Source organism: Gadus chalcogrammus, chromosome 23 (assembly GCF_026213295.1).
Source record: "Gadus chalcogrammus isolate NIFS_2021 chromosome 23, NIFS_Gcha_1.0, whole genome shotgun sequence".
Lineage (NCBI taxonomy): Eukaryota > Metazoa > Chordata > Actinopteri > Gadiformes > Gadidae > Gadus > Gadus chalcogrammus.
In genome coordinates, this window is record NC_079434.1 from 12,918,631 (window position 1) to 12,941,846 (window position 23,216).

A 23,216-nucleotide genomic window follows, 5' to 3' on the forward strand; every position below is an offset into this window, starting at 1 on the left:
ATCAGTCGTTAACTAAATGTACCAATCTAAAATGATTCCGGAACTATTATGCTCATATTCTGTTTCATATCGACAGCAAACACGTGGGGGGCGCTATTGAGTTGCATTCAATAGCAGTCACGTAAAACCGAACAGTTAAAACTGAATAACCACCGCTAAATTGTTTTTTTTATATGTATTTAGTTAACGTTTGATTATAGTACCAATTGAAATGAAATTCTTGATAGGTCAACATATTCATATGGAAAAGCTTTGCGGTTTTGCAACATTATCCAGTGCGTTGCAATCTTGAATGCCCTCCTCTTTTTTTCAAACAAGTATCCGTCTATTTGTTTATCGTTCATGCAGCAGTACCTTGTAGACATCTGCAAGCATGACAGGGACACTACTATGCGGTTTTTAACAAGGAGTTTGTTGTCTGGCAACCCGATCATCAGGAGCAGGGGAGTTGCATCGTTTATTTGGACAACGGCGAAGAGAACTAACGCATTTTTAATTGTAAATAATGATTCATACTGCTATTCAATGGAAGTTGATGATGACTAATGGTTAGTTGCATCGGACCGTAATTTAGTTTCTTAAGGGTTAGATCATCGTGTTTTGACCTTGGAATTATCGGTATGATTTAATGCGATGTAGGTGAAAGGGCAAGCATTGATAGATCTGTAGCTTAGTTATTAACCATCATAACCCCACTTTACTGAGTTATAGTGAAGCTTAAGAAAACCTAAAAGGATGCCCTCCTGAGCAAACAGTGGCATGACAACTGTGCATGTGTAGGCCCTACCTGTTAATTAATAGATGCACCTGGTAACTGAGCTGACTTTGTTTCTCTTTCTCTACAGAGTGGGAGAGTAGCGTTCTGCCTAGGACTACCTACAGTGTGTTACCTGGGCCATGAAGCTTACAGAGGAATTCATAGTGCAGCAGTGGTCTTTGCTTTAGAAAAAGGTGATTTGCCTATCCATCCATCCATACAAATATTACAAAACACATTCATTCTAAACAAATTCATTGTGCTTTCTATTGTACAGCAGAAGGAGGAGATAATTGAGCAGGCTGACTACCTCCACAGTTGTGCAGAGACAGAAAAGCTTTATCAACTTCTACAACAGTATAACACAGGTTATATCTTACTGCCTTGTTTATAATATGCTCTTAAAATGATCTGCCGTTGAAAAGGTTAGGCATTAGGCATTAAGGCCTAGATATCTGTTAATGTATTGGGATCAGGTTATCACATCTCACAGCTTAAACAAAATCACCCTGCCTTTTGAGTCTGGCTCTTCCTAACCTTTCAGTGCCGTTTTTAGAGCAGTAATAAGGTCTAGGCATAGCCGTCAGTCTTAATCCAGTGACATGTTAAATTTGTGTGTATCACGAGTATGAGTTGCAGTCATGACACCCAAGAATCGGACAGTGGTATGAATCACAGGTCTGAATGGCATCACACACGAGTCTACCCTGCGTGGTTTCAGCAATGACGTAGAGTTCTTATGGAGGCTGGCGCGGGCCACGCGGGACCGGGCCATGGTACAGGGCGTGCCCGCCGACCAGAAGAAGGCGCTGGTGTACGAGGCCTTTGGCTACGCCGAGAAGGCCCTTGAGAAAGACGATGCATGCTTTGCGTCGCACAAGTAAGTAAAGCTCACCCCCATCACCTCTGTGTACTCACATTAATTATAACCATTATTAATTCAAAGATTATGCTCACCTCTCGGTTGGTGGGTTCATCATGCTGGTAAACAAACCAGTACTTGACTAGTTGGAGTAGGTTTGTCTGTTCTACTTAGAGCAATAGATGTATAGCTACGTATTGACACAGACAAAAAAAGTACCAAATTCAGTCATATAATGTATCCTGGAAAACCTTGATATTAAAAAGTTGTTTTCCAGTCATAGAACATTTTCAAATGTAAAGAGTGTCCTGGAACACGTCATGGAAATTGGAAAGTTTGGGTAAAGCGAGTTTAACATCCTACCAATGCGTCAGGGAGTTCCATGAGGGCTTTCGCAGTAACTCCAGGAGCTGGCCCCATTCTGGTGGTCACTGAATCCTTCCAAGCCTAAAGCAGCTTAGTTCCAATCCAGGAGTTCCATCTCATTGTTCCGTCCAGCTTCCTCCAGAAAATAAATTAAATATAAAAGAAAGGCTTTTCAAAAAATCTATTTGCAAATAGATTGACGTTAATGCTTGTATATCCTAGGTATAATACACCTCAATGAATTTGGTTCACTGTGAATGAAAATGTATCACGGTACACATTCAACTGAATAGGATTGCTGCCACTGACAGTCCGTACGGGGAATATTGCACAACTGAGCACAGAAAGGTTTGGTTGATGTCTTGGAAAATACCAGAAAATAAGATCAAAATAATGGGAATCCTGTATAATGTAAACTAACCGTATCTAATGGCCTCTCTGCCTTGTGTCATAAAACTCAATGAGCTGGCGCTTTTGATTCAGATGCGTTTGACTTTGCGTACTTGGATACTAGTTACTATGGAAGATGCTAAACCACATACACGTTTCATCCTCATTTTCTCCCCTCTCACACAGTGGTACGGTATCCTCCTCAGTGATTTAGGGGACTACATGGGAACCAAACACAAGCTGGAGAAGTCCCTTGTTATCCGGAAGCATCTGGAGGTAAACCCTAATTTTCTGCAGGGTCGAATTATAACCATGTGTATATGTATATAAATACATAGGGTGTTCCAAAGGTGTTCCAAGGTACACATAGGTTGTTCCAGTACATTGTGTGTGACCTTTATGAATCCTGACGGGGGAAAATACTCATGTTTGTAATGCTTTTGAAATATTTATCTGTCCTCCCTTTGCAGAGAGCTAAGGAGCTCAATCCCAATGACCCTACCACAGTATACATATTAGGATACTGGTGAGTCTGTTTTAATGTCCTCGGGTCTGTCTGACATGTTGTGCACCATTAAAAGTGAATCCAGTTATTGGAGAACTTTGCACTTGAGACGTGCAATTGGTCAAACAGTAAACACCAACGCTCCCTGCTCGTCCAAAAGGTGCTTCTCTTTTGCCGAGTTGTCATGGTCCCTCCGGAAATTGGCACCCGTGATTTTCGGGACGCCCCCAACGTCCTCGTACGAAGAGGTGAGCAGTCGGCACTCCTTAGCCCGATTACAAATGTTAAAAGAGCTGCAAGAACACATGAGCAGCTCTTTACAATATGAACAGGAATAAGTCATATTTTACTGACTCCATTAGGCTCTGGAGTTCTTCTTGAAAGCAGAAGAAGGTAAAAGAGGAGCGCCATCAAACACACCAATTTAAATAACAAAGTGGGGTTTGGATCCGAACTTTGCCCCATCATTGACCGGCTCATCCCAAGTGCTGTGTTTTCCCCCCTCAGTGAAACCGGGCTTCTACAGTAAGAATCTGCTGATGCTGGGGAAGACCTACCTGGCCCTGAAGGACAAGGAGAACGCCCACCTGTGGCTGACCAAGGCCAGAGACTACCGGCCCATCACCACAGAGGACAAAGAGGTAGGCCTCAGCCATACCCAATGGGATGGGACCCTAGAAAACAACACTTATTCTTGAATTGGGAAAGGTATAGTTGAAAAGGAAAAAGCTAAAAAAGTACGAGTGAGTGATACAAGTCCTAGCTATTTATTTTTTATGTCTGTATGAGTGTTTCATTCATACAATTATGTATTCCTTACAAACGCATCCCCAAAATAGCCCCTGATTTTACAGCTCAACTATTGTAATGCCAACAATTTCGATAATTTATTAGTCGAGTCCAAATACCTTGAGGGAAGCATATGTTGTTTGGGTTGTTTTGTGGCTGAAGCTGAATACATGCACCTCTCCACAGGTCCATCAGAAGCTGTACAGCTCCTCAAACGGTTGGGCTGAGGGGACAAATATCTCACCCTGATCTTCGTAGGCTTTACTTCGAGCCCCCGCTTTCTTAATCTTAATTTATTGCATTTGTAACAATGAGTATAGTGAAATAATGTGATAGGAGCTGATAATGTTATTTGACCCTTTTGATAACAGAAAATCGAAAAAAATAATTGTATTTCCTGGAAGAGGGCATTCGTTAATCATGGGCAACGCTAGCAGAAATAAACGGTGTCAATATAGGCTACGTCCGTATCTGTCTCAACTTCAATGCATAAACCTGTCAATCTACAAAGAAACACGCATACAATGAGAAATGCGAATAAAGACAAAGTCAACCTTCCGTAAAGGTGGTCAGATATATTTATTAAATATGGTTCCATTTCCACAGGCAAGATCCAACCAAAAGAAACAAATAATAATCAAAAAGGAAATCTATTGTTTTTACTTTGCTTCAAGAACAGAATAAAAATTGTTCCTTTTGACTCCTGAGCAGAAGGAATCGAGTTCCCTGTGATTCTTAACGACATAACATCATTGGAGGTCATCGGAGGGGTTCATTCAGCTATTTGGCTCATACATCGATCTCTTCATTTAAAACGCGGTTAAAGGGTGTGGGGGGGGGTATATTACGCAACGACTCCACTATAGCATCTTCCATACAGTGTAGTTGATGGTTACAGTGTGTATCTACACGCGATATGTTACGTTTGGGGTTGTTTTGCGTTTCAGATTGCCTCGATAAAAGTCACAGCAGCACTCTCCCCGATTAACCCCACCTTCAGTTTTTCAACGGCCTCTCATCACATTTTGGTTCGACAGCTAGATCACGAGTAGGCATAGGGTGTGTGCTCCGTGCTCCCCAGGGTGCCGGGGCGCCTCAAGGCAACCTGATACGAAAACCTCCACGTCTGAGAATGAAGGTTATTGAAAAAAAAAAAAAAAAGGCTTTAAGATTTTTCATCAATGAAACATCGGTTCCGCGCGATTAATTACAATAACTAATTGCTTTAATTTCTTAATGTTCTCTGTACAATGAATACTCATACAGTTTGATTTCCTTCCTCTGATAGTGGATTTTGTAGTTCAGAAGGAAGCACAGCGTTACACGATCATTATTTTTTTTTTAATCTCCTTTTGTCGGTAATAATTCCTCTTTTTTCCTGCAGTCCCTGTGGTCAGCTTCGACCAGCGGGATCAATGAAATGTTATATACAAGGCATATATTTATTTTGACATGGGCTACTCCTCTGTGAGACAAAAAGCGTTTTTAACAGGGACACACTCACACGCACGCACACAGTGGTTTCGCTTGCCTTGCCTCCAGACATTCGACATGAAGCACCAGAGTTTTCTTCCAACACTATTTATACACGTGTATAATTCACATTAATAACTGTGAAAATGTCACCTGAAAACAAAAAACAAACATAAAAATGGGATGACGAAGCAGAGGGGGGACATTTGAAGATAAAGACGGACAGCCCAAGTTTCTTTTTTAAACAAACATTGGTCGCTGTCAAACTGAATTTGGCTACATTATCTCTTCTGTAAAAAAATCGGAATCAAGGAGAAATGTGGAAAAGGATTTAGTTCAGCTAGAATACAGTTCGGAGCTGATTTAGAAGGGACATTCATGTATACTGTATGAGTCATTCATTTAATTTCAACATCTACAATCTCTAACATATGTTTTAAGGGCCATTTTACAATCCAAGCGGCAAAAATATGTTGTTCGTAAACACTCACTTTATGTTTGCATTCGTGTCCATTTCTTAGTATACATGTTGCCTTTTGTGCATTATGGAAATAAATGATTGTGTCAAATGGCCAGTGTAAATGTTTCAACATTAACATTGCAGATGTGGCAACCCATGACAACTTGCATCACACAGAAGTTTTGAATGGTAATTCTCCAATGTTTGTTCAAATGCTGCTATACCAGTTCTAACTACACTTTCCAGCGGTTCACATCGATTTCCACAATCTTAATCCCAAACTGCTGACTGTATTAGCACAATGAACCCAGGCGTTGTATGTAGGCCTATAAAGCGGTTATGGTAAATGACAACACTTGTGTGAAGCGCCCCCTGCATTCAATGTCATACTGCTATAGGTCACTATAAAATAAATAAACTGATGGCGCGATTGCACTCCAAACTGTTAAATACATACATTTAAAGGCAGAAAATAAACAAGGTGTGCAGTTTTCTAATAGACATTTGAGTTACACTTATTAGCTTATTGCGCGTTCCTTATCAAAGTCTTGCACGGCAGTGCGTTTCTATGCGGAAATATATTAAAGGGATTGGCCAAATTGTTTACTGCCTCTTTCCTAGTTGGCCAACAAAAGAATCTAGGTTTTTACAAATGCTTATCTATTTTGGTTACCAGGTTACATTTCATGCTGAATGTAGACCCTATAGAGACCCTTCAGACTGTGAGCTTACAACGGCCTTCTAAACAAGCGTTACGGGCGATTTGTGGCGAAACGGTTTGTAAGGTATTTATTTCTACCCATGATCAAAGCTTGTTCCCTACTCCATGTGTGCAAAGGAAAGTGAAACACGTTAAACTCTCTGAGGTCTATTCGTCACTATACTGTGATGGATGAGAAACGAATAAGTGTTGGGGGACGTCTCTGCTGTCGTCATCACGGCGACCCTGGAAAGCCTACGTTTCCCCCGGCAACGCAAAGACACCCCAGAAAGAACCAGCTGCAAGTCGCAAGCAGCAAAATAAATACATGGCACGGTTTAAGTTGTGTGTGTGTGTGTTAAACCCTGCATCTTGGATGAGTCACCAATTTTCACAAGGTTACAGGTGAGTAATTTTTGTCTTTTCTCAAGGAGGGGATCTTTGTCCCAGCTTGGGTTTCAAGGCCATCCAATCACAGGGAGAGGGAAGAGTGTGAGTCTGTGTGTGTGTGTGTGTGTGTGTGTGTGTGTGTGTGTGTGTGTGTGTGTGTGTGTGTGTGTGTGTGTGTGTGTGTGTGTGGTCAAGGGAAGTATGATCTATGTCTTGCGTACTGCGATGTACTGCGGTAAAGGAAACGAAGGGGGGACAATACTCTTCATTCAGTCATGATGTGGTCGGGTGTTACCGTGGGAACACACCGGCGTGAGCTATGAGTGGCGTGTGTCCATCAGGTGGTTTGTTTTCTTGTAAAGTCAGTGGGCGATAAGACGAGGCGGACAGGGCTTCCCCATCCCCCACCCAAACCTGGGGGGGGGGGATGGGGTCCGATGGGGGGGGAGGAGGGGATGAGGGGGTGAAATCCCAGGCACTCTGAAACTACAATCAGCCTTTTAAAAGCTCTATAGAACTAGAGCCGTAGAAGAAGTTAAACGCTTTAGCTATAAAATCCTCTTCAGAACACTTTCAGTTTCCTTAATAACGATAAAAAAAAAACGATGATTTCGTCTCCTCAAGACGGCGCGGCTTAGGTGCTTGCATATCTCATGACGGGTTAGCGATACTCTGAAGGGCGTAGGGGGGGACAAAGGGATTGCTGCAGAGAAATGATTCTGTGGATTAAGATTTGGTTTAAAATGACAAAATAGCTTATATACATTGGTATTCATCTGTGCAATTCTTCCTTTTTTTGTTTACTTGGCTGTATAAACAGCACGGGAGGGGAGGGGAGGGGGAAGGGGGTGGGTCAGGCAGCGCGAGAGGGAGGGAGGGGGAGATAGTGATGAAGCACCCCCCGCCTCCCCCCGTCCTCCCGCCATGCTCTTGTTGGCTCTCTACTCCTGTCCGAATCCTTCAGTCTCCTCGATGGCGAACAGCAGCTTCTCCTTCAGCTGCTCAAAGCTCTTGTAGGGGGGGAGGTCCAGCCGGTTAAAGCTGGAAGGGAAAACAAACGCACCCCAGGGTGAATAACAGGGGAACCATGGAGCACGGCTGGAAGTGGTCCAGGACACTGGCCTTGAGAATACATAGAGAAGAGGATAATGGCTGATCACTGCAACAAGGCGAAGCACCAGATCCCCTCAGTCAGACAGTCTCCCTTCATCCTGTACTGTTCATTTATTGTATTTTTAATACAAATAACACATTCCTCGTAAGTGAAAGCCGACCTTGTAATACAACCCTCTGGTTCTGATATCACAGGGATCTGATATCATTGAAAGTTTTTTGTTACCTTGTTAGTTGCTCCTTTATAGAGGCGTGCCAAGGGTGCATGCAAGGTAGGGTGTGTTGGTCCAGGGTGTTTCGATAGGATACGTAATAGACCTATGGTTGTACTCACCATGTGTGACTTCTGGGAAGCCAGGTTTCCTTCCCCACCTTCTCGATGCAGAACTTCTGAGGCCCGTTACTCCCTAGGGTAGGAAAACCCGGCACAAGAATTATGGACAGGGTATAAGACATTTAAAATACTGGGTTAGGGCAAAACCGACCTCTTAAAAGAATCAGGGCTCAGGACTAGAATTTTCAAACAAATTTGGCCACAACACTATTTACATTTGTAATTAACAGAATATTAATTTGTTGTTGTGTGTGTGAGTAAGTGTACCCATGAGCTCGGCGAAGCCCCCCAGCGGCAGCCTGCAGGTCCCAGTGACAAACTGCATGAGCCTCAGACGCACCTCGTTGTCCACCTCCTTCACCAACTGCAGGGGGCGCCAGAGAAACACAAACACTGAGCAGTCCTCACCACAAACACACACAAGCATCACGGGTGTGAAGTGGATGAGGATTAGGTTAATAAGGATACTTAAATCTCAAGGGCTGAGTAAACTAGAGGAAGTCACGTAAAAGGTAAGCTTGCTTAACAATTAAAAAGCCCCCATGTTGTAGGAATCCAAATTAGTTTTTTTTAATGCGAAATGATACATTGTCAATATTTATGCCCTATTAAAATAAATGTAAGTCTATATCATTAGTAAAAATGCCCTCATCCTTGTAATAAAACCATAAATGGGAATCAGATACCCCCGGCTGAAGATACACAAAGTACTATTTAAGAATAACTTTCCCGCTCTTCCTCAAGGTCCAACCAACGGAAAGACCTCGTCTACATTACCTGCCAGAACCAAATGATCTGTTTGCTGTTTCTAGTGTAGTGGCGATACACAGTGTTCCTCTGCCAGTCCTGCAGATCCACCTCCTGCATGCCACACAGCATCACCTGCATCGACACACACACACACACACACACACGTGTGAGTGTTTGGCTCATTTTTCATACATCGGTACTGGCCATAATACCAACCATAGTGCTGTGCCGAACATGTGCGTGTGTGGAAGAGCACAGCCACTCACCTCTAACTCCTTCTCGTCAAAGTACTGGAGCCACTGGAGCGGAACCACCTCATTGAACCCGTCCAGGAAGGCCTTGGTCTGGCCCTCCACCCCCCGGGAGAACCGCCACTCTGCCATCAAGCTGCACACACACACACACACACACACACACACACACACACACACACACACACACACACACACACACACACACACACACACACACACACACACACACACACACACACACACACACACACACACACACATTAGCACTAGTATGGATGCCAATGTGTAAGCCTGGACAATAATCAATACAACCTTTTATCGGTATGAAATGAAGAGATCGACTCAACGCGATGCCCCGTTTTATATTCAAAAGAAGTTACGATAAGAAGACCCTTATAATGATCAAACATGAGATTTAAAACTTTTAGTGGGATAACACATTACATCTCCATATGCTTCAATGTAATAACCCTCAGTTTGACTGTTTAGGAAAGTGTTTAGAATACAGGAGTATATTGTGGTATATACATCCCGTACAATACCCAATAATTATCCATTTCATCCTAACACCCCACGAATGCATGCGTGTGTGGTGTTTCCAATCATTATGAGGAATTACAATCACTATGACAAAACCTCCTCCTCAATCTGATTAGCGTGTCCTAAAGGCCCAGGGGCCGGTTGCACCAACTGGGCGTAAGCCTGGTCGTAACTACGCCTGGTCGTAACTTGGCGTTCTAAGTCCAACCTAACCGTTACGCCGGTTGCACCAACTGGGCTTAGCGTTCTTTTCACTAAGACCAGGCGTAAATCCTACGCCTGGTCAGGGGCAGGCGTAGAGTTGAAATTCCAGGCTGTTTCTATAGCAATTACATCCAATCCAATGCAACTGCTCAGTACGCTTCACTAAACTGCATTTCAAAGCACAGCCGGCGATATGATCAGTGTTCACAGATCGACTGCCTGTCGGGAAGATATCGCTGGCCGATTAGTCCGTTCTCAACTTATAATCAGTTGCGAATGTTGTTTTAACTATGTTTATATGTTTTATATAGGCCGACAAATTAAGCAAAACTCTCCTACAGTCTCAAAACAACTCAATTTAGCTCCGTGTCATTTGATAATGTTCAATGCATTGCTTCTGTCAAAAAGAACCATTCCCGTCTAAATGCCTGCTCGTCGTAAACCAGACATTACAAATACATATTTTAATTATATTCATTTGCAGTGTTTTATTGTTAGGCATTAACACAATTGATGAATGACAATGAGTGAACGAATGAATTATTTATTTCGGTGTCCAACAGCATGTCAGGTAAAATAGTAAACAGCTGTTGTCACGAGGTATCCTAGCAACGCGGTGATATGCGCATTACATGGAACATTCACATGGCCGCGCATGGCTAAGACCGGGCGTAGTTGAGACCAGTCGTAAGTCCCGTTGGTGCAACCGGCGTTAGTTCCATTCTAACGCCAGGTCGTAACTAAGACCTACTTAGCAGTTACGACCAGGCTTAGTTACGCCCAGTTGGTGCAACCGGCCCCAGAGGTGGCCCTCAGGAAGGCCTGTCCCGGCGGGACCACCCAGAGTGCACCCTACCTGATGTACTCCTCCTTGTTCTCCTCGGTGACCTGCACGTTGGTGCCGTCGGCCTTCAGGTCGTGGGAGGTGATCTTGCCCAGGATCTCCATGTCCACCGAGAAGAACATCTCCAGGCCGCACTCCTCTATGTTGTTGTCCCTGCGGAGGGGGAGGAGGAGGAGGGGAACCGATAATGGAAGAGAGGAAAGATTAATGTTTTCGCCCTGACTAGCATGAAAAATTCTTTCCCCAGTGCAAGCGGGTGATGTAAAACATGTCCTGGATTCGCACACTAGGGCTGGCCCGAAAACCAATTTTCAAGCATAGTATATCTTAAAAAAAAAAAATCTCTGTTACAAAGTGTTCTTTTGGAGAGATTTTCAAACTCGAAAATAATTGTTTGAATAATCCTGATTCAAAAATTGACCAAAATAACCGTGATTATGATTTTTTCCATAATGGTGCAGCCCCAGCAGAAGGCGGGTCGGGTGGCGTTACCGGATCCAGATGAGGGAGTTGTAGAACTCTGGGTCGATGGACTCCAGGTCCTTCAGGAGCAGCTTCTTGTTGAGCATGCGCTTGTAGAAGGGCAGCGAGAAGCCCGTGTCGATGAACTTGCCGTGGAACAGCGCCTGTCGACCGCACAGACAAAAGAGCCAAAGAGACCGATGTCAACACGGTGACAGAGAGCGAGAGATGGAAACAAAGCCCCTCAGTCTGTGGATAAATAAAAACCCTTTCAAACAAAGCTATGGGGACAAGGGGACACTTAGTGATTGGATACCAAAGTAATTGTACTGACATTGTGAAGCGCGATTTGTAATGAAATATTGTCATGCAAAAAACAAGAGCACACAAACGATGGAGATTATGGTGATTCAGCGTGCTGCCCTCATTGTGCTTATACTGATTGGTTTTATACAGTTACAAACATTTGCAGTACTTTTTTTCTTTTTGAGCATCAGAGGCGTTTGGCACAACGTCGACTTTATGATGTTATGCCATACGCGGACGCTCGAACGCCTTCTCACCCATCCTTGTACTGAATGTATTAAATGCATCGGAATTTTTACAAGTGTTCTCAAAAATACTTTATATTTTGGCGTCTGCCCAAATATCCACAAGAAATTTCGTCTCCTCTTCGCTCCATGTTGAGCCACGACTCATTTTTTAACGGGTCTGATAACGTGATGCCGGTCTGATAACGTGACGTTGATCTTTGAATTAACTGAGCTAATCAAACAATATAAATGAATACACAAGCAGCAATGGGAGTCTGTGGCGTCCAATAAGGCATTTTATTTTCATAACTGGGTCGGACCGAGCGTGGTCGCATTCACATCCAAAGGGAACCGCACCAGGGTGCGTTTGGAAGCGACCCGAGACCACCTCTCCAGCTGGGTCTCGGACCGGCTGTTTGGTCCGCAACCAAGTTCGATGGTTTGTATTCACACCAGCCCAAAAGGTCTGCACCAGCGATTTTTTTGGTTTGGTTCGAACCGAACAAGGCAGGTATGAATTTGCCCTTATATTCCAAAATAAAAACATGTACTTATTTGCGTATTCCAAAATAAGAATAAGTCTGGAACCTCTCAGGGGCGACAAACATGTGACAAATCAGTGTCACCCATCTTGGTTGTTTCCTGTTCCTCCTCTCAAAGTCGTTGTAAACCCGCCCCATATAAAATTGGACCAACTCGGGACCGGTCTGCTGGAAATCCTTCTGACCCGGAGGGGGGCCAGACGCCGATGCCAGAGCAGCTAAGACAACTACCAGATTTGTCTGGTTCCCACGCTCGGCCGAAACACTTTGCGTCGACAACTTTACAAGGAAGCATAACGCGCTGACACCTGATTCGACTTGGTACGGCCACCTGGAGTGCTGAATCGCCACTACAGCTCGAATCCACACAGGACTCTCTTAAACTTTGCAGGTGTGGGCAGGAAGAAGGTGATGGGTGAGCATGAAGGGTGCGTGAGTGTGCGTTCGGACTTACCATGGCGATAAAGCGCCCTATGAAGCAGAAGTAGGAGAGGTGGTCAGGGTTGATGGTGGAGGCGGGGTTGATCTGCAGGCAGTAGTTGCTCTTGCCGGCGTACTCAAACAGACAGTACATGGGGTTGAGCACCTCGTGGGACAGCAGGAAGAACCACTCCCTGAGTGGGGGTGGGGGAGAGAGAGAGAGAGATGGAGAGAGAAAAAAAGGACGTGTGAACGAGAGAGGGCACCAAAACAAAATCAGACTACATAATTAGTTTAGCCATCTACTACTTGGGGCTAAATACAGAAAGTGAGAGAATTTGAACCCTGAGTTCTCTCACTGATGCAACACAGACATGGGTTACGGTTCATCAGACTGCTGCATTTCGAAGCACCAACGATTTGCATTCATTGCCATTCTTACCGAGCCAGGCCACCGTAGTCCAGTCCCTCCTCTCCTCTGAAGATGACGTAGAGCCTCCTTCTCAGGTCGTAGGGTTTAAGGGCCATAATCTAAAAGCACGCGTCAAAAGAAATTATTTTATTATAAAATATATCCTTACTTTCCGTGTGTCACCTTTGCTGCCGTAGCGCATCTACAAAAAAAAGCAACCAAATAAAAGTACCCAAAGATATGAATAATCTAATTAGCTACCCATTCGTTTTGTATTTTTATCATACATTAGTCGAAACCTTTTGGTTATTGTTCTTATCGGTTAATGACAAGCGTAGGTAATCGGTCAGCAAATAAATAATAAGCAAAAAGAAGAAAGGGTAATAATGGAGAATGTTCAATGCAGTTGCTAGTTTAATGCATTTGGGGATAGTAGGCTTTGTATCCACGATGCACAGAAGAGCGTCAGATCAGTGACTTCTGCCTCAGGGTCGCAGGCTCTGACAACTCACTCACTTGCTGGAAAGAGTCTTCGAACAGGGTCTGTCTCGACACAGTGATCTTCACATGGCTGGGAAGTGCATTGGACTGAGGTAACAGAGAGAGAGAGACAGAGACACACGAGTACGTCTGTGAAAACACTGCATTTTCAACATATCTTCTCCATCCACGACACTGGGAAGTGATTACCTAAAGTAATAAGTAATGGGAAGTAATTACCTGGCACAGGTAGCGAAAGTGGGCGAGCTTCCACCTGAAGCTGCGCTCGTAGGCAATTTGAGGCCCCTTGGTGCTAGGGAGAGAGCGCGAGAGAGAGAGGGAGCGAGAGAGAGTGCAAGAGGAGTCATTTACGATGTCAACAAGGAGAGGGCATCTCAGGTCATATTCAAAGCACCTAGGTCCAATAAACATGTCAGGTCCGTGAATCACCACTTTAGGGGTCATTGTTATGGCAAGGCCAATTCATCAAGCCTAGGACACTTGAATGGATGACGAGGGGCCCATAAAGAAAGCACGAAACTGCCCCGGCGGAGGCAGGGGTCTGAATGGGACTACTGAGTGCATTAGTGTGCCCCTACACAGAGGATTTTCCGGTGCGTGGGTCATTGAAGGTGGTGGTCCGGGTGTTATGGTCCACAAAGTAGCGCACCCCTTCTCTGGTGTAGCGGATCTCCCAGCCCTCTGGGAGCGGCTCCTCGTTCTGGAGCCTGAAAGCCAGGAAACCCACAACGCCCACTCAGAGAAGCACACACACACACAACAACACAGACCACGGTGACACTCCCGCTTTGAGGCCCACCACTCGGCGGCCTGCCGACAGGATGCTCGCCGTACACAGAGCGTTGACATGCCATTGCGTTGAACCGGGCAAAAACCCGCTACTCACCCCTGTGTCCGGGGGTCCTCCCACTGCGTGGTCTTAGTGCTGTGGTTGACGAAGTACACGCGGTCGTTGGAGTCCACACGCCTCTCTGCTTGGGGTGGAGGACAGGCAGGCAATCAGCGCCGGGGTACATAACGAGCCAGGCGCGTATTGTGACCACTGTGGTCTGTGGACCACCCTAGTGTTTGTGAACGAGTCTGGGTCACATCTGGATCCAAATTACATCAGACTCGGATGGTACATGGAATAACGGCTGTTGTGTGACCTCCCGAGAAGAACGGCTAAGAAGCGCACTAGTGACTAGGCAGTATACGAATGATTAAAGAGCTTCCCACAAAGAACAATCTAACATTTACCCATCCAAATCAGTGTACGCTCTGTGCTCCATTGTACATCAACATTACCTACTCAAATCCCAAGATAATAGTGTCTATCAGGCAGATAATACCAGAGCCACCAACGTTTATACAGAGTGTACCCATGAAAGCTATTTAAAATAAAGCAGGCGGAAAAAATGCTTAAACTTGACATGGGCAAGATTGATACATTTAAAAAGGTATACCCTTGCTATTCACTACTATGCTACCACAGTACAGCACGGAAAATAACTGGAAAGTTCAACTCTGCCCCCAGCAGTGTTACAATTAAAATATATCGCTTTTCAAATTACCGGTGAGAGAATAGGGATGAAAATGCCACCAGGGCCGAGGTTGCATCAAACATGGGACCAGAATGTTGTTGTACTTTCACAAGCGTTTTGCTGCTTGTGTATGCTTTGTGTCCATGCACGCTGAGGTGAGGTCGATAGCGTACATGGACTACAGTAGGCTCATGCTGCAGCCATAAGCCCTGGTGAATGGTGGCCCTCTGTGAACCTCAGGTAGAGGAGCAGAACTCACCCCAGCCAGGCGGAAGCGGGCCTAGGGGGTCGTTCTCCGCCGACATCATGGAGGCCTGGCGATCGGGGGGGGGGGGGGGGGGGAGAGAGGTGGAGTGAAGTGGAGAGGACGAAGAGGATCCGATCCACCGAGAAGTAAACAAAGAAAATTGATCAAAACCATGAAGCCCAAATGTTCAACTGAAAGGATCAAATAGCCAAACACGCTCTTCAAGATAAAAACAAAAAAATAAGCGAAAGCAAGATTCAAATCAAAGCTATGTTTTTCTATCGAGCCCGACAGGGCGAGCAGCAGGCCGCCTCTGTAGCCTTGCAACGCTGGTTTCGCTCTCCTACGACTGGGTCGTTAATCATGATGGCATCGGGCTCAAATCAAAGACTCAGAGAGAGGCCTTCCCGAAGAACACCTGGAATAATGGGCAGATGGAGGAAGGGAAGGGGGGCAGGACCCCCCACCACCACCACCCCCCCCTACTGCGTAGGCCATGGATCACCGTGGAGCAGCCTCCCCAGACACACTGCTGAACTGCCGCTTAATCAAAGTTTCATAGCACCTGAGGGAAATAAATGAGCTGGTTTATCGGTTTTGCACCCCGCGGGACTTGTAAATATGAGAACAATTCTGTCAAAAACTCAAGAGCGGTCGTAAAATAGAAATAAAATTTTATTTTACAAAAGCCCTCAAGGGTGACACAATTAGGTCATCAGGCTTGAAAGACCCTTAACTCATCCTGAACGCCCTTCGGAGGGCCTGTGAAGTGGTGAGCAACGGCGTCCCCTTACGGAATAGAGGTATCTCTGGTTGAACTGGTGCATGGCTCCCTGAAGCTGGCTCCTCTGGCTCTGCCACTGCTCAAAGTTGCGGACCGACTCCATGGTGGGCCGCTGCCACGTGGTGGTGCGGGTGTTGTGGTCCACGTAGTAGATACGGCCCCGGTCGTCCACCCTTCTCTCCCAGCTAGAGAGAGAGAGAGGCGCAGAAAGAGAGTGAGTGAGAGAGCGAGAGAGAGACAGAGATACAGAGACAGAGATACAGAGACAGAGACAGAGAGACAGAGACAGAGACGGACAGAGACAGACAGAGACGGACAGAGACGGACAGAGACGGACAGAGACGGACAGAGACGGACAGAGACGGACAGAGACGGACAGAGACGGACAGAGTTAGGGACGTTGATCAAAAACATGAAGCCAAGCAAACAAGGCAGAGAGAGCTTTGTGAAAGGTTAGGGTCATGGAAGCGGAAGGCAATAGTTCACAAACAGTGGCATTTGTTCCACACACTGATAAATATACTAATTTCCTCCCCTGTCACTAAGATCTAGAGGATATACGTTGAGGGATGGGGTGAGTGAGACTGACCCTGGGGGTAGAGGCTGCGGCCTCTCCCAGGTGGTGGTCCTGGTGTTGTGGTCTACGTAGTACGTCCGGCCATGTGGGTCTTTCCTCTGCTCCCACCTGGTAGTCCCAAGGAACAGTAAAATGATTTACACAAAACACAGGGCTGTTGTTCCGGCCCTTTGAACAGTGAGCCTGGCTTGCCGCTTGAGCCATCGTTTAGCAGTTCAAACGCAGACACGACACAGATGGAAACCTGATGACAAGACACTTGATCGGAGGCGCATCTAGAGCGGCATTGTTGCCTCCATGGCCCTGAGCATTTCCAGATTCAACAGGATTTTAGGTATTGGATGTTAGATAATGGATGGATTGACCGTTAAGTACAGAGGATGTAATGATATGACCATAATCCACAAACAGTATCTCATGTGGCTTCAAAGCCTATGCAATGTCACAATAGAGATCAATGCTGTTATTTCGTACCCTTCAGACCGTCCGGATCACCTGACCACACATTCTGTTTTGCTTCACGAATCGGCCCGTCTACATCATCAACTACCACACAGTCCCTGATTGGCCCGTCTACATCATCAACTACCACACAGTCCCTGATTGGCCCGTCTACATCATCAACTACCACACAGTCCCTGATTGGCCCGTCTACATCATCAACTACCACACAGTCCCTGATTGGCCCGTCTACATCATCAACTACCACACAGTCCCTGATTGGCCCGTCTACATCATCAACTACCACACAGTCCCTGATTGGCCCGTCTACATCATCAACTACCACACAGTCCCTGATTGGCCCGTCTACATCATCAACTATCACACAGTCCCTGATCGGCCCGGCTACGTAGTAATGTCAGGATTTGATGTGTGCAGCTAGGGGTCCAGACTGATGCATGTCATGTGATCAGGATAGACTCCAGGCTAATCCCAACGCCCCCCCCCCCCCCCAACAAGGCCGGCTGGTTTACCCCGGCGGCAGGGCGTCGGAGGCGGCCGCCGTGCTGCTGGGGGTCGTCTGCTGTCTGGGCTTGGCCCCGTCCGCCGGTGGGTCCTCAGTGCCTCCGGCGACAGCCCCGCCCTCCCCCCCGGGGGGGGGTGCCGGTTCCCCCGGAGCAGGGCAGGGCGACGTCCCGGCCGCGGGGTCCGGGGCGGGAGCAGCTGACGCACGGGTCGGGGTGCTGGAGTCGGAGGGAGCAGCAGGCGCTGCAGTAACGGAGGACGAGGAGGTGGTGGTGGTGGCGGCGGCGGCGGGGCCTGGGGTTGTGCTGCCGGCGGCCGGGTCTGGGTCTGGCGGGACGGGGTTCTGGCTAGGGTCTTCATGGCTCTGGGAGGAGGGCGGTGCGTCCTCTGTTGCTGCGGTAGAAGAGGGGTGGGCTGCGTCAACGCCGTCTCCGTTCACTGTAGCGTTCAGAGAGAGGGCCAGGGGCGAGCGTGACGGAGTATAATAAATAACATCATGAATCAACATTTCCTTTGACATATACTGCACCCCTTCTATAGAATATTTCCCCATTGGAGTTCAGTGATTCTCTCATACACACACACACACATACACGGAGAAAGAGACAGAGAGACAGATTAGGGACGACTGCATGATTCATGCGTGCGAAGCAACTAAGGGGATTTAGGTCTGCAGATGGCATGGATCTACAGGCCTACATGCTCTAAAGTATTGTGAAGCAGGTGAAGGTTTGAGGTTTTTTTAAGCGAGGAGGCACCGAGGTAGCCTGGCTCCGCCCGCCTAAGTACTTCCGCTCAATTTGAATTTCCCTTCAGTACTAGGTCTGGACCTGCTGTATGTAATTTGGTTTTCTGGCGCCGCCACAGCGGCGCCCAATCAGCGAACAGAGGGCGTGTCTGAGAACAATGACGATAAAGTCGTGCGCCAGTTTGAGTTGTTGTTGTAGGTCGGTAGTTGATTTACAATGTGCAATTTTTCCCTGATAAATTCAATTCGACGAACAAAACCTGCAGCTGTCGTTGACGGACATTTTCGTGCAGACGCGCAAGGTGTTTGGTTTGTGTACAACCTGCGCGTGATTCCCGGCGCATGACATACGTCACAACCAAACGTTAGCGATTGGTTATGGCAGATCCAGAGTGGCACTGGGCAGATCCAATCATTTTAAACTTCAACAGACACCCGCCTTCAAGTGAGTCAACGTTTGTCAATTGATTAGGTCCAGACTCTCTGTACAAATTAAATGAAATGAAGTGAAGTACGAGAGTCTGGTAGAACCAGGCTAGCACCGAGGTGCGAGTGAAGAGGAAATAGCATCCCGTCGTCAGCAGGCAATCACAATTATTCGGTGACAAGGGTTTTGAGCCTGTGCCTGGGCTACACCTGCCAGAGTTTCCTCACCAGTGCCGTTGGTGGTGGTGGTGGTGGTGCTTGCGTCACTGTCTAGGGGTTTGCAGGCAGCGGTGAGGTTGGATGTGGTGGCGTTTCCGTTGACGACAGGGCAAGGGTTGTGAAGGGAGGAAGGGTCGTGCACCGAATCGGTGTCTTCGCCATTGGGGGCTGAACAGGAGCCTGGGCTGGAGCCATTGGCTGGTCCCGCTTCCGTACCATTCGATGTGCTTTAGGAGAACAAAAGCACAACGCCAGAAAAATGAGTAGTTATATATAAATGAGGGCTGCTCGATTATGGGAAAAATCATAATCACGATTATTTTGGTCAATATTGAAATCGTTTGAGTCAATATTCAAACGATTTTTTTTGAGTTTGAAGACATGTATTCATTTCAGCATGATTCTCCGAATTTTTTAGTTTTAACCGAAAACTTTGAAATTATGCCGTAAAAATATACACAAAATGGTCAAAAAGAAAATGTTCCAATCTAAAATGATATACAGATATGTATCCAGCTGTTCTGCCCTTTCTATAAAACATACAAATAAAATAAAGATTGTCAATTTTGTGATCGTTTGAGGCTAAAATCAAAATCGCGATCAAAATACGATTAATCGCCCATCCTTAATATAAGTAGTGATAAATGGCAATGAAAGGAGCAGAGCACTATTCAGAGATAGAGATACAGAGACACACACAGAGAGAGAGAGAGACACAGAGACACAGAGAGAGAGAGAGAGAGAGAGAGAGAGAGAGAGAGAGAGAGACACAGAGACACAGAGACACAGAGAGAGAGAGAGAGAGAGAGAGAGAGAGAGAGAGAGAGAGAGAGAGAGCGAGAGCGAGAGCGAGAGCGAGAGAGAGAGAGAGAGAGAGAGAGAGACACACACAGAGAGACAGAGACAGAGACACAGAGAGACAGAGAGACACAGAGAGACAGAGAGAGAGACAGAGACAGAGAGAGAGAGAGAGCGACAGAGCGACAGAGCGACAGAGAGACGGAGAGACAGATGCTGCTTTCACACCAAAAAGAACCAAGAGCCAGTTCCGGGCTGGTGCTAGGGCCAGTTCCAAACAGGTTCCAGCCTTATCCCAGTTAAGAACCAGTTGGTTTCACACCGGCCAGAGCCAGCCATGGAGCCGGCGTGAGCAACGTCATGACGTCACTGCAAACGTCTCCGCTTTCCCCAATAGTATCTGTCTGCGTCCTGCAAGACGGAGGCGTAACTTGTAGTAGGAGGCGTAACTTGTTCTTTTCTAAATCGCGGTCCACGCGAGATCTTTCTCTTTTCGCGGTAAACAAAAAGCGTTGTAAATCACGGTTCACACGAGATCTTCATTGAAGTCGGGTCTTCCGATAATCATGACGGTAAGTACATTTAAGACCTAATATTTGTGGTCCGAGTTGCGGTCATTTATGTACCCGCGCGTGGCGCACCACTGCTACATACAGATCAATTCCACGATTTAGAAAAGTACTAGACACGCCTCCGACTACAAGTTACGCCTCCGCCTACATGTTACGCCTCCTAGTGCAAGTTACGCCTCCTCCGACTACAAGTTACGCCTCCTACTACAAGTTACGCCTCCGTCTTGCAGGACGCAGACAGACCCAACTCGTCACTGGCAGAGTAGTGAGCTTGGACAGAAGCATACTGCCGACATCTTTATTTATTCTGGGTGGAAATAGTAACATAGTTACGCCATTAAATGCGTTTATGGAAACATTTTTAGCGAGAAATTTGCATTTTACTTTCATAATGTTCGCTCGGTGAATGTGAAGGATGTTTGGTTTGATAGTTATGACGAAGAGGGAACGGTCCGTTCACTTGCATGGACATGGACTCATCTAGCTGCGTTGGCGCGTTGACGCGTTGAACCCCCACACAATTATGGCAAGCCATCCCCGCCAGAAAACGGCATCATTTAGACACGTATCACCTTCATTACGCCGTAAAAAACGCCGTAAAATGTAGAAAAACGCCGTATTTTAGGCCTTCATGCGCAAAAAAGCGCCGCTTTTTACTCCGCAATTAAGCCTTTCAAGAGCGCGCGTAAAATACGGCGCTTTTGTGCACATCACAACGCCGTAAAATACGGCGTCTCTCTAGTATGCTAATAATCTCTGCCCTTCTTTTCTCTCAGCCAATGCATTTGAAGTGTTTGCGCCCAATCGCTGAACAAGACAAGCAGACCAAATCAGTTTAGCACAGATCTGCTTTGAGGAGTTCTCCTCTCATTTGTTGTTAGTTGTAGCGTCATATCCAGGGCCGACGGACTGCGGGGGAAAGTGAGGCATTCGTGGGGGGCCCAAGGCAGAGGGGGTGCCCATGGCAAAAAAAAAAAAGAAAAAAAAAAAAAAAGAAATTCGAATTATCCACCAGCCCATAGTGTCAGGAGTCGCACATAGTTCACGAATAAAATCACCATAAGGTTCAAGTGCGGCCATAACTAAGGCTAAATATAATTAGACATCGTCTATTGCTGGTTTAGGTGGTTGGCTCTTTTTTCTTCGCTGCGTTCTGCCTTCTGGTGTAGCCTATAACTATAAATGTATCTATTTTTGTAGGCCCCATTTGTTTTTCTGTTTCGGGTTTTAAAAACCAACACTCAAACACAAAAATCAAATGCAGTTTATTTGTTTATTCCTTTTGCCCTTTTTCAGTTTCAAAACCAAATCAGAAAAACCAAAAAACAATCCTGTTAATTGTTTTTTCTGATTTTGTTATAAATCGGAATATTCAAAGAACGAACCATACACAGATTCTCCTACCTCATCACTTTACTGACACACACAATGTGTGGCAGTTAAGTGACAGGATCATTCCATAGACAAAAATCTTTCCATCTAACCAATTTAATTTAGGAGGATAGTCATTGCACAGATGTAAGTTAACCAAGTATTCTCATTATAGCCTAGTTATTTCGTAGTTTTGCATATTTATACATTGCATCCTATTTTCATATTTCATGTGGCATCTGTATTTGTATGTAGGCTACAGCATCTGTATTTTAAATGTAGCTTATATCTTCTTTTTACATTTTACCTTTTGCTGAGGTGGGCGCTGTATTAGCCTACTGTATAGGCTGTCTGTATTTGTGTAAGAGTTATTTGTATTGTGTAACCTGCTGGATTATGAAAGTTAGTTTGGGGTAAATAAAGTGTCTGTCTGTCTGTCTGGGGGAAAATGCCGTGAAAAATGTACGCACGGTGCGTTCAGGATTAGGACTGATATTATGTCGGCATAGGCCTAATCAATTGGGTTTTAATATTTGAAGCATTCATATCAGTCTATTCTTTTCGTAGGCTACTCTGCTGTTGGCCTTGATGGGGAGATATTTTTTTGCTTCCATGCACAAATAGTTGAATCCAACAACATTCCTGCGTCTCCAGAGCCCATTTAAGCACCGTGTCAGACTCAGTAGACTGTTACAAGCCAGGCCTCTGGACGTTGTTAGAGCATGGCTCCCCAGTTCATCAGTGTCTCTCTCTATGGCTCCCTCTCACTCCTTTCCACTGTGTATTTATATCGATTGAACAAGAGAGGACGTTACGATAACTCTGCGAAAATAAAGGCTCCATGGCTGTAATAATTTAAATATAATTAACTTATAAAGCGTGTAACAAGACACCTAGATGATCTGGCTGGCTGACTAAAAAGGCACTGAATTTGGATCTTATAACACAGGAGGTCTGGCTTGCGGACTAAAAAGCATTGTGATCATAAAAGCGTGACCATCTGACAAAAGCACAAATCTGACAATAAATGGTTTCGATCCGACAACCTCTTCCCTACATAGCAAGCGTCTATCGATTGGACCACGGTTATCACAACGTTGAAACTGCATTTACTAATCTATATATCTATATGAATATGACGCTACAACTAACGCCAAATGAGAGGAGATCTGTGTTGAACTGATTTGGTCTGCTTGTCTTGTTCAGCGATTGGGCGCAAACACTTCAAATGCATTGGCTGAGAGAAAAGAAGGGTGGAGATTATTAGCATACTAGAGAAACGCCGTATTTTACGGCGTTGTGATGTGCACAAAAGCGCCGTATTTTACGCGCGGTTTGATGTTCAAAACTGCGCTTTTTACGCGCGCTCTTGAAAGGCTCAATT

At 45.7% G+C, this 23,216-nt stretch overlaps 2 protein-coding genes across 5 annotated transcripts in view; one reads left to right on the plus strand and one right to left on the minus strand.

The window, feature by feature from the left end:
* The first annotated feature begins 2,493 nt into the window (after positions 1 to 2,493).
* On the plus strand, positions 2,494 to 3,640 carry LOC130376836 (regulator of microtubule dynamics protein 1-like). The gene is made up of 5 exons (XM_056583735.1): positions 2,494 to 2,651; positions 2,846 to 2,901; positions 3,041 to 3,128; positions 3,243 to 3,273; positions 3,388 to 3,640. The coding sequence occupies exons 1-5, from the start codon at positions 2,505 to 2,507 to the stop codon at positions 3,576 to 3,578; spliced, it is 513 nt and encodes a 170-aa protein (XP_056439710.1). The 5' UTR covers positions 2,494 to 2,504; the 3' UTR covers positions 3,579 to 3,640.
* Positions 3,641 to 7,527: 3,887 nt separating this feature from the next.
* LOC130376834 (NEDD4-like E3 ubiquitin-protein ligase WWP1) overlaps positions 7,528 to 23,216 on the minus strand; it is a 36,381-nt gene continuing 20,692 nt past the window's right edge. The window contains exons 8-25 of one of the 4 annotated variants that reach the window (XM_056583732.1): positions 19,101 to 19,318; positions 17,707 to 18,136; positions 16,745 to 16,840; positions 16,166 to 16,340; positions 15,384 to 15,438; positions 14,488 to 14,572; positions 14,180 to 14,308; positions 13,821 to 13,893; positions 13,617 to 13,688; positions 13,131 to 13,219; positions 12,723 to 12,882; positions 11,224 to 11,357; positions 10,744 to 10,884; positions 9,156 to 9,276; positions 8,917 to 9,021; positions 8,407 to 8,503; positions 8,140 to 8,212; positions 7,528 to 7,733 (exon numbers count right to left, since the gene is read on the minus strand). In XM_056583732.1, coding sequence (XP_056439707.1) covers positions 7,634 to 7,733; positions 8,140 to 8,212; positions 8,407 to 8,503; positions 8,917 to 9,021; positions 9,156 to 9,276; positions 10,744 to 10,884; positions 11,224 to 11,357; positions 12,723 to 12,882; positions 13,131 to 13,219; positions 13,617 to 13,688; positions 13,821 to 13,893; positions 14,180 to 14,308; positions 14,488 to 14,572; positions 15,384 to 15,438; positions 16,166 to 16,340; positions 16,745 to 16,840; positions 17,707 to 18,136; positions 19,101 to 19,318 — 2,353 coding nt within the window. In that variant the 3' untranslated portion in view covers positions 7,528 to 7,633. Of the gene's footprint in view, positions 7,734 to 8,139; positions 8,213 to 8,406; positions 8,504 to 8,916; positions 9,022 to 9,155; positions 9,277 to 10,743; positions 10,885 to 11,223; positions 11,358 to 12,722; positions 12,883 to 13,130; positions 13,220 to 13,616; positions 13,689 to 13,820; positions 13,894 to 14,179; positions 14,309 to 14,487; positions 14,576 to 15,383; positions 15,439 to 15,789; positions 16,125 to 16,165; positions 16,341 to 16,744; positions 16,841 to 17,706; positions 18,137 to 19,100; positions 19,319 to 23,216 lie in introns of those variants that run through there. The other 3 variants (XM_056583731.1, XM_056583733.1, XM_056583734.1) reach the window with 3 other exon arrangements.

Bases quoted from the DNA above. Each gene is read 5' to 3' on its own strand.
- LOC130376836 (XM_056583735.1), top strand. From the start codon at position 2,505: ATGGAAGATGCTAAACCACATACACGTTTCATCCTCATTTTCTCCCCT. The intron at 2,902-3,040 runs GTGAGTCTGTTT...CTCGTCCAAAAG, and splicing joins GTATACATATTAGGATACTG to GTGCTTCTCTTTTGCCGAGT. The intron at 3,274-3,387 runs GTAAAAGAGGAG...TTCCCCCCTCAG, and splicing joins CTTCTTGAAAGCAGAAGAAG to TGAAACCGGGCTTCTACAGT.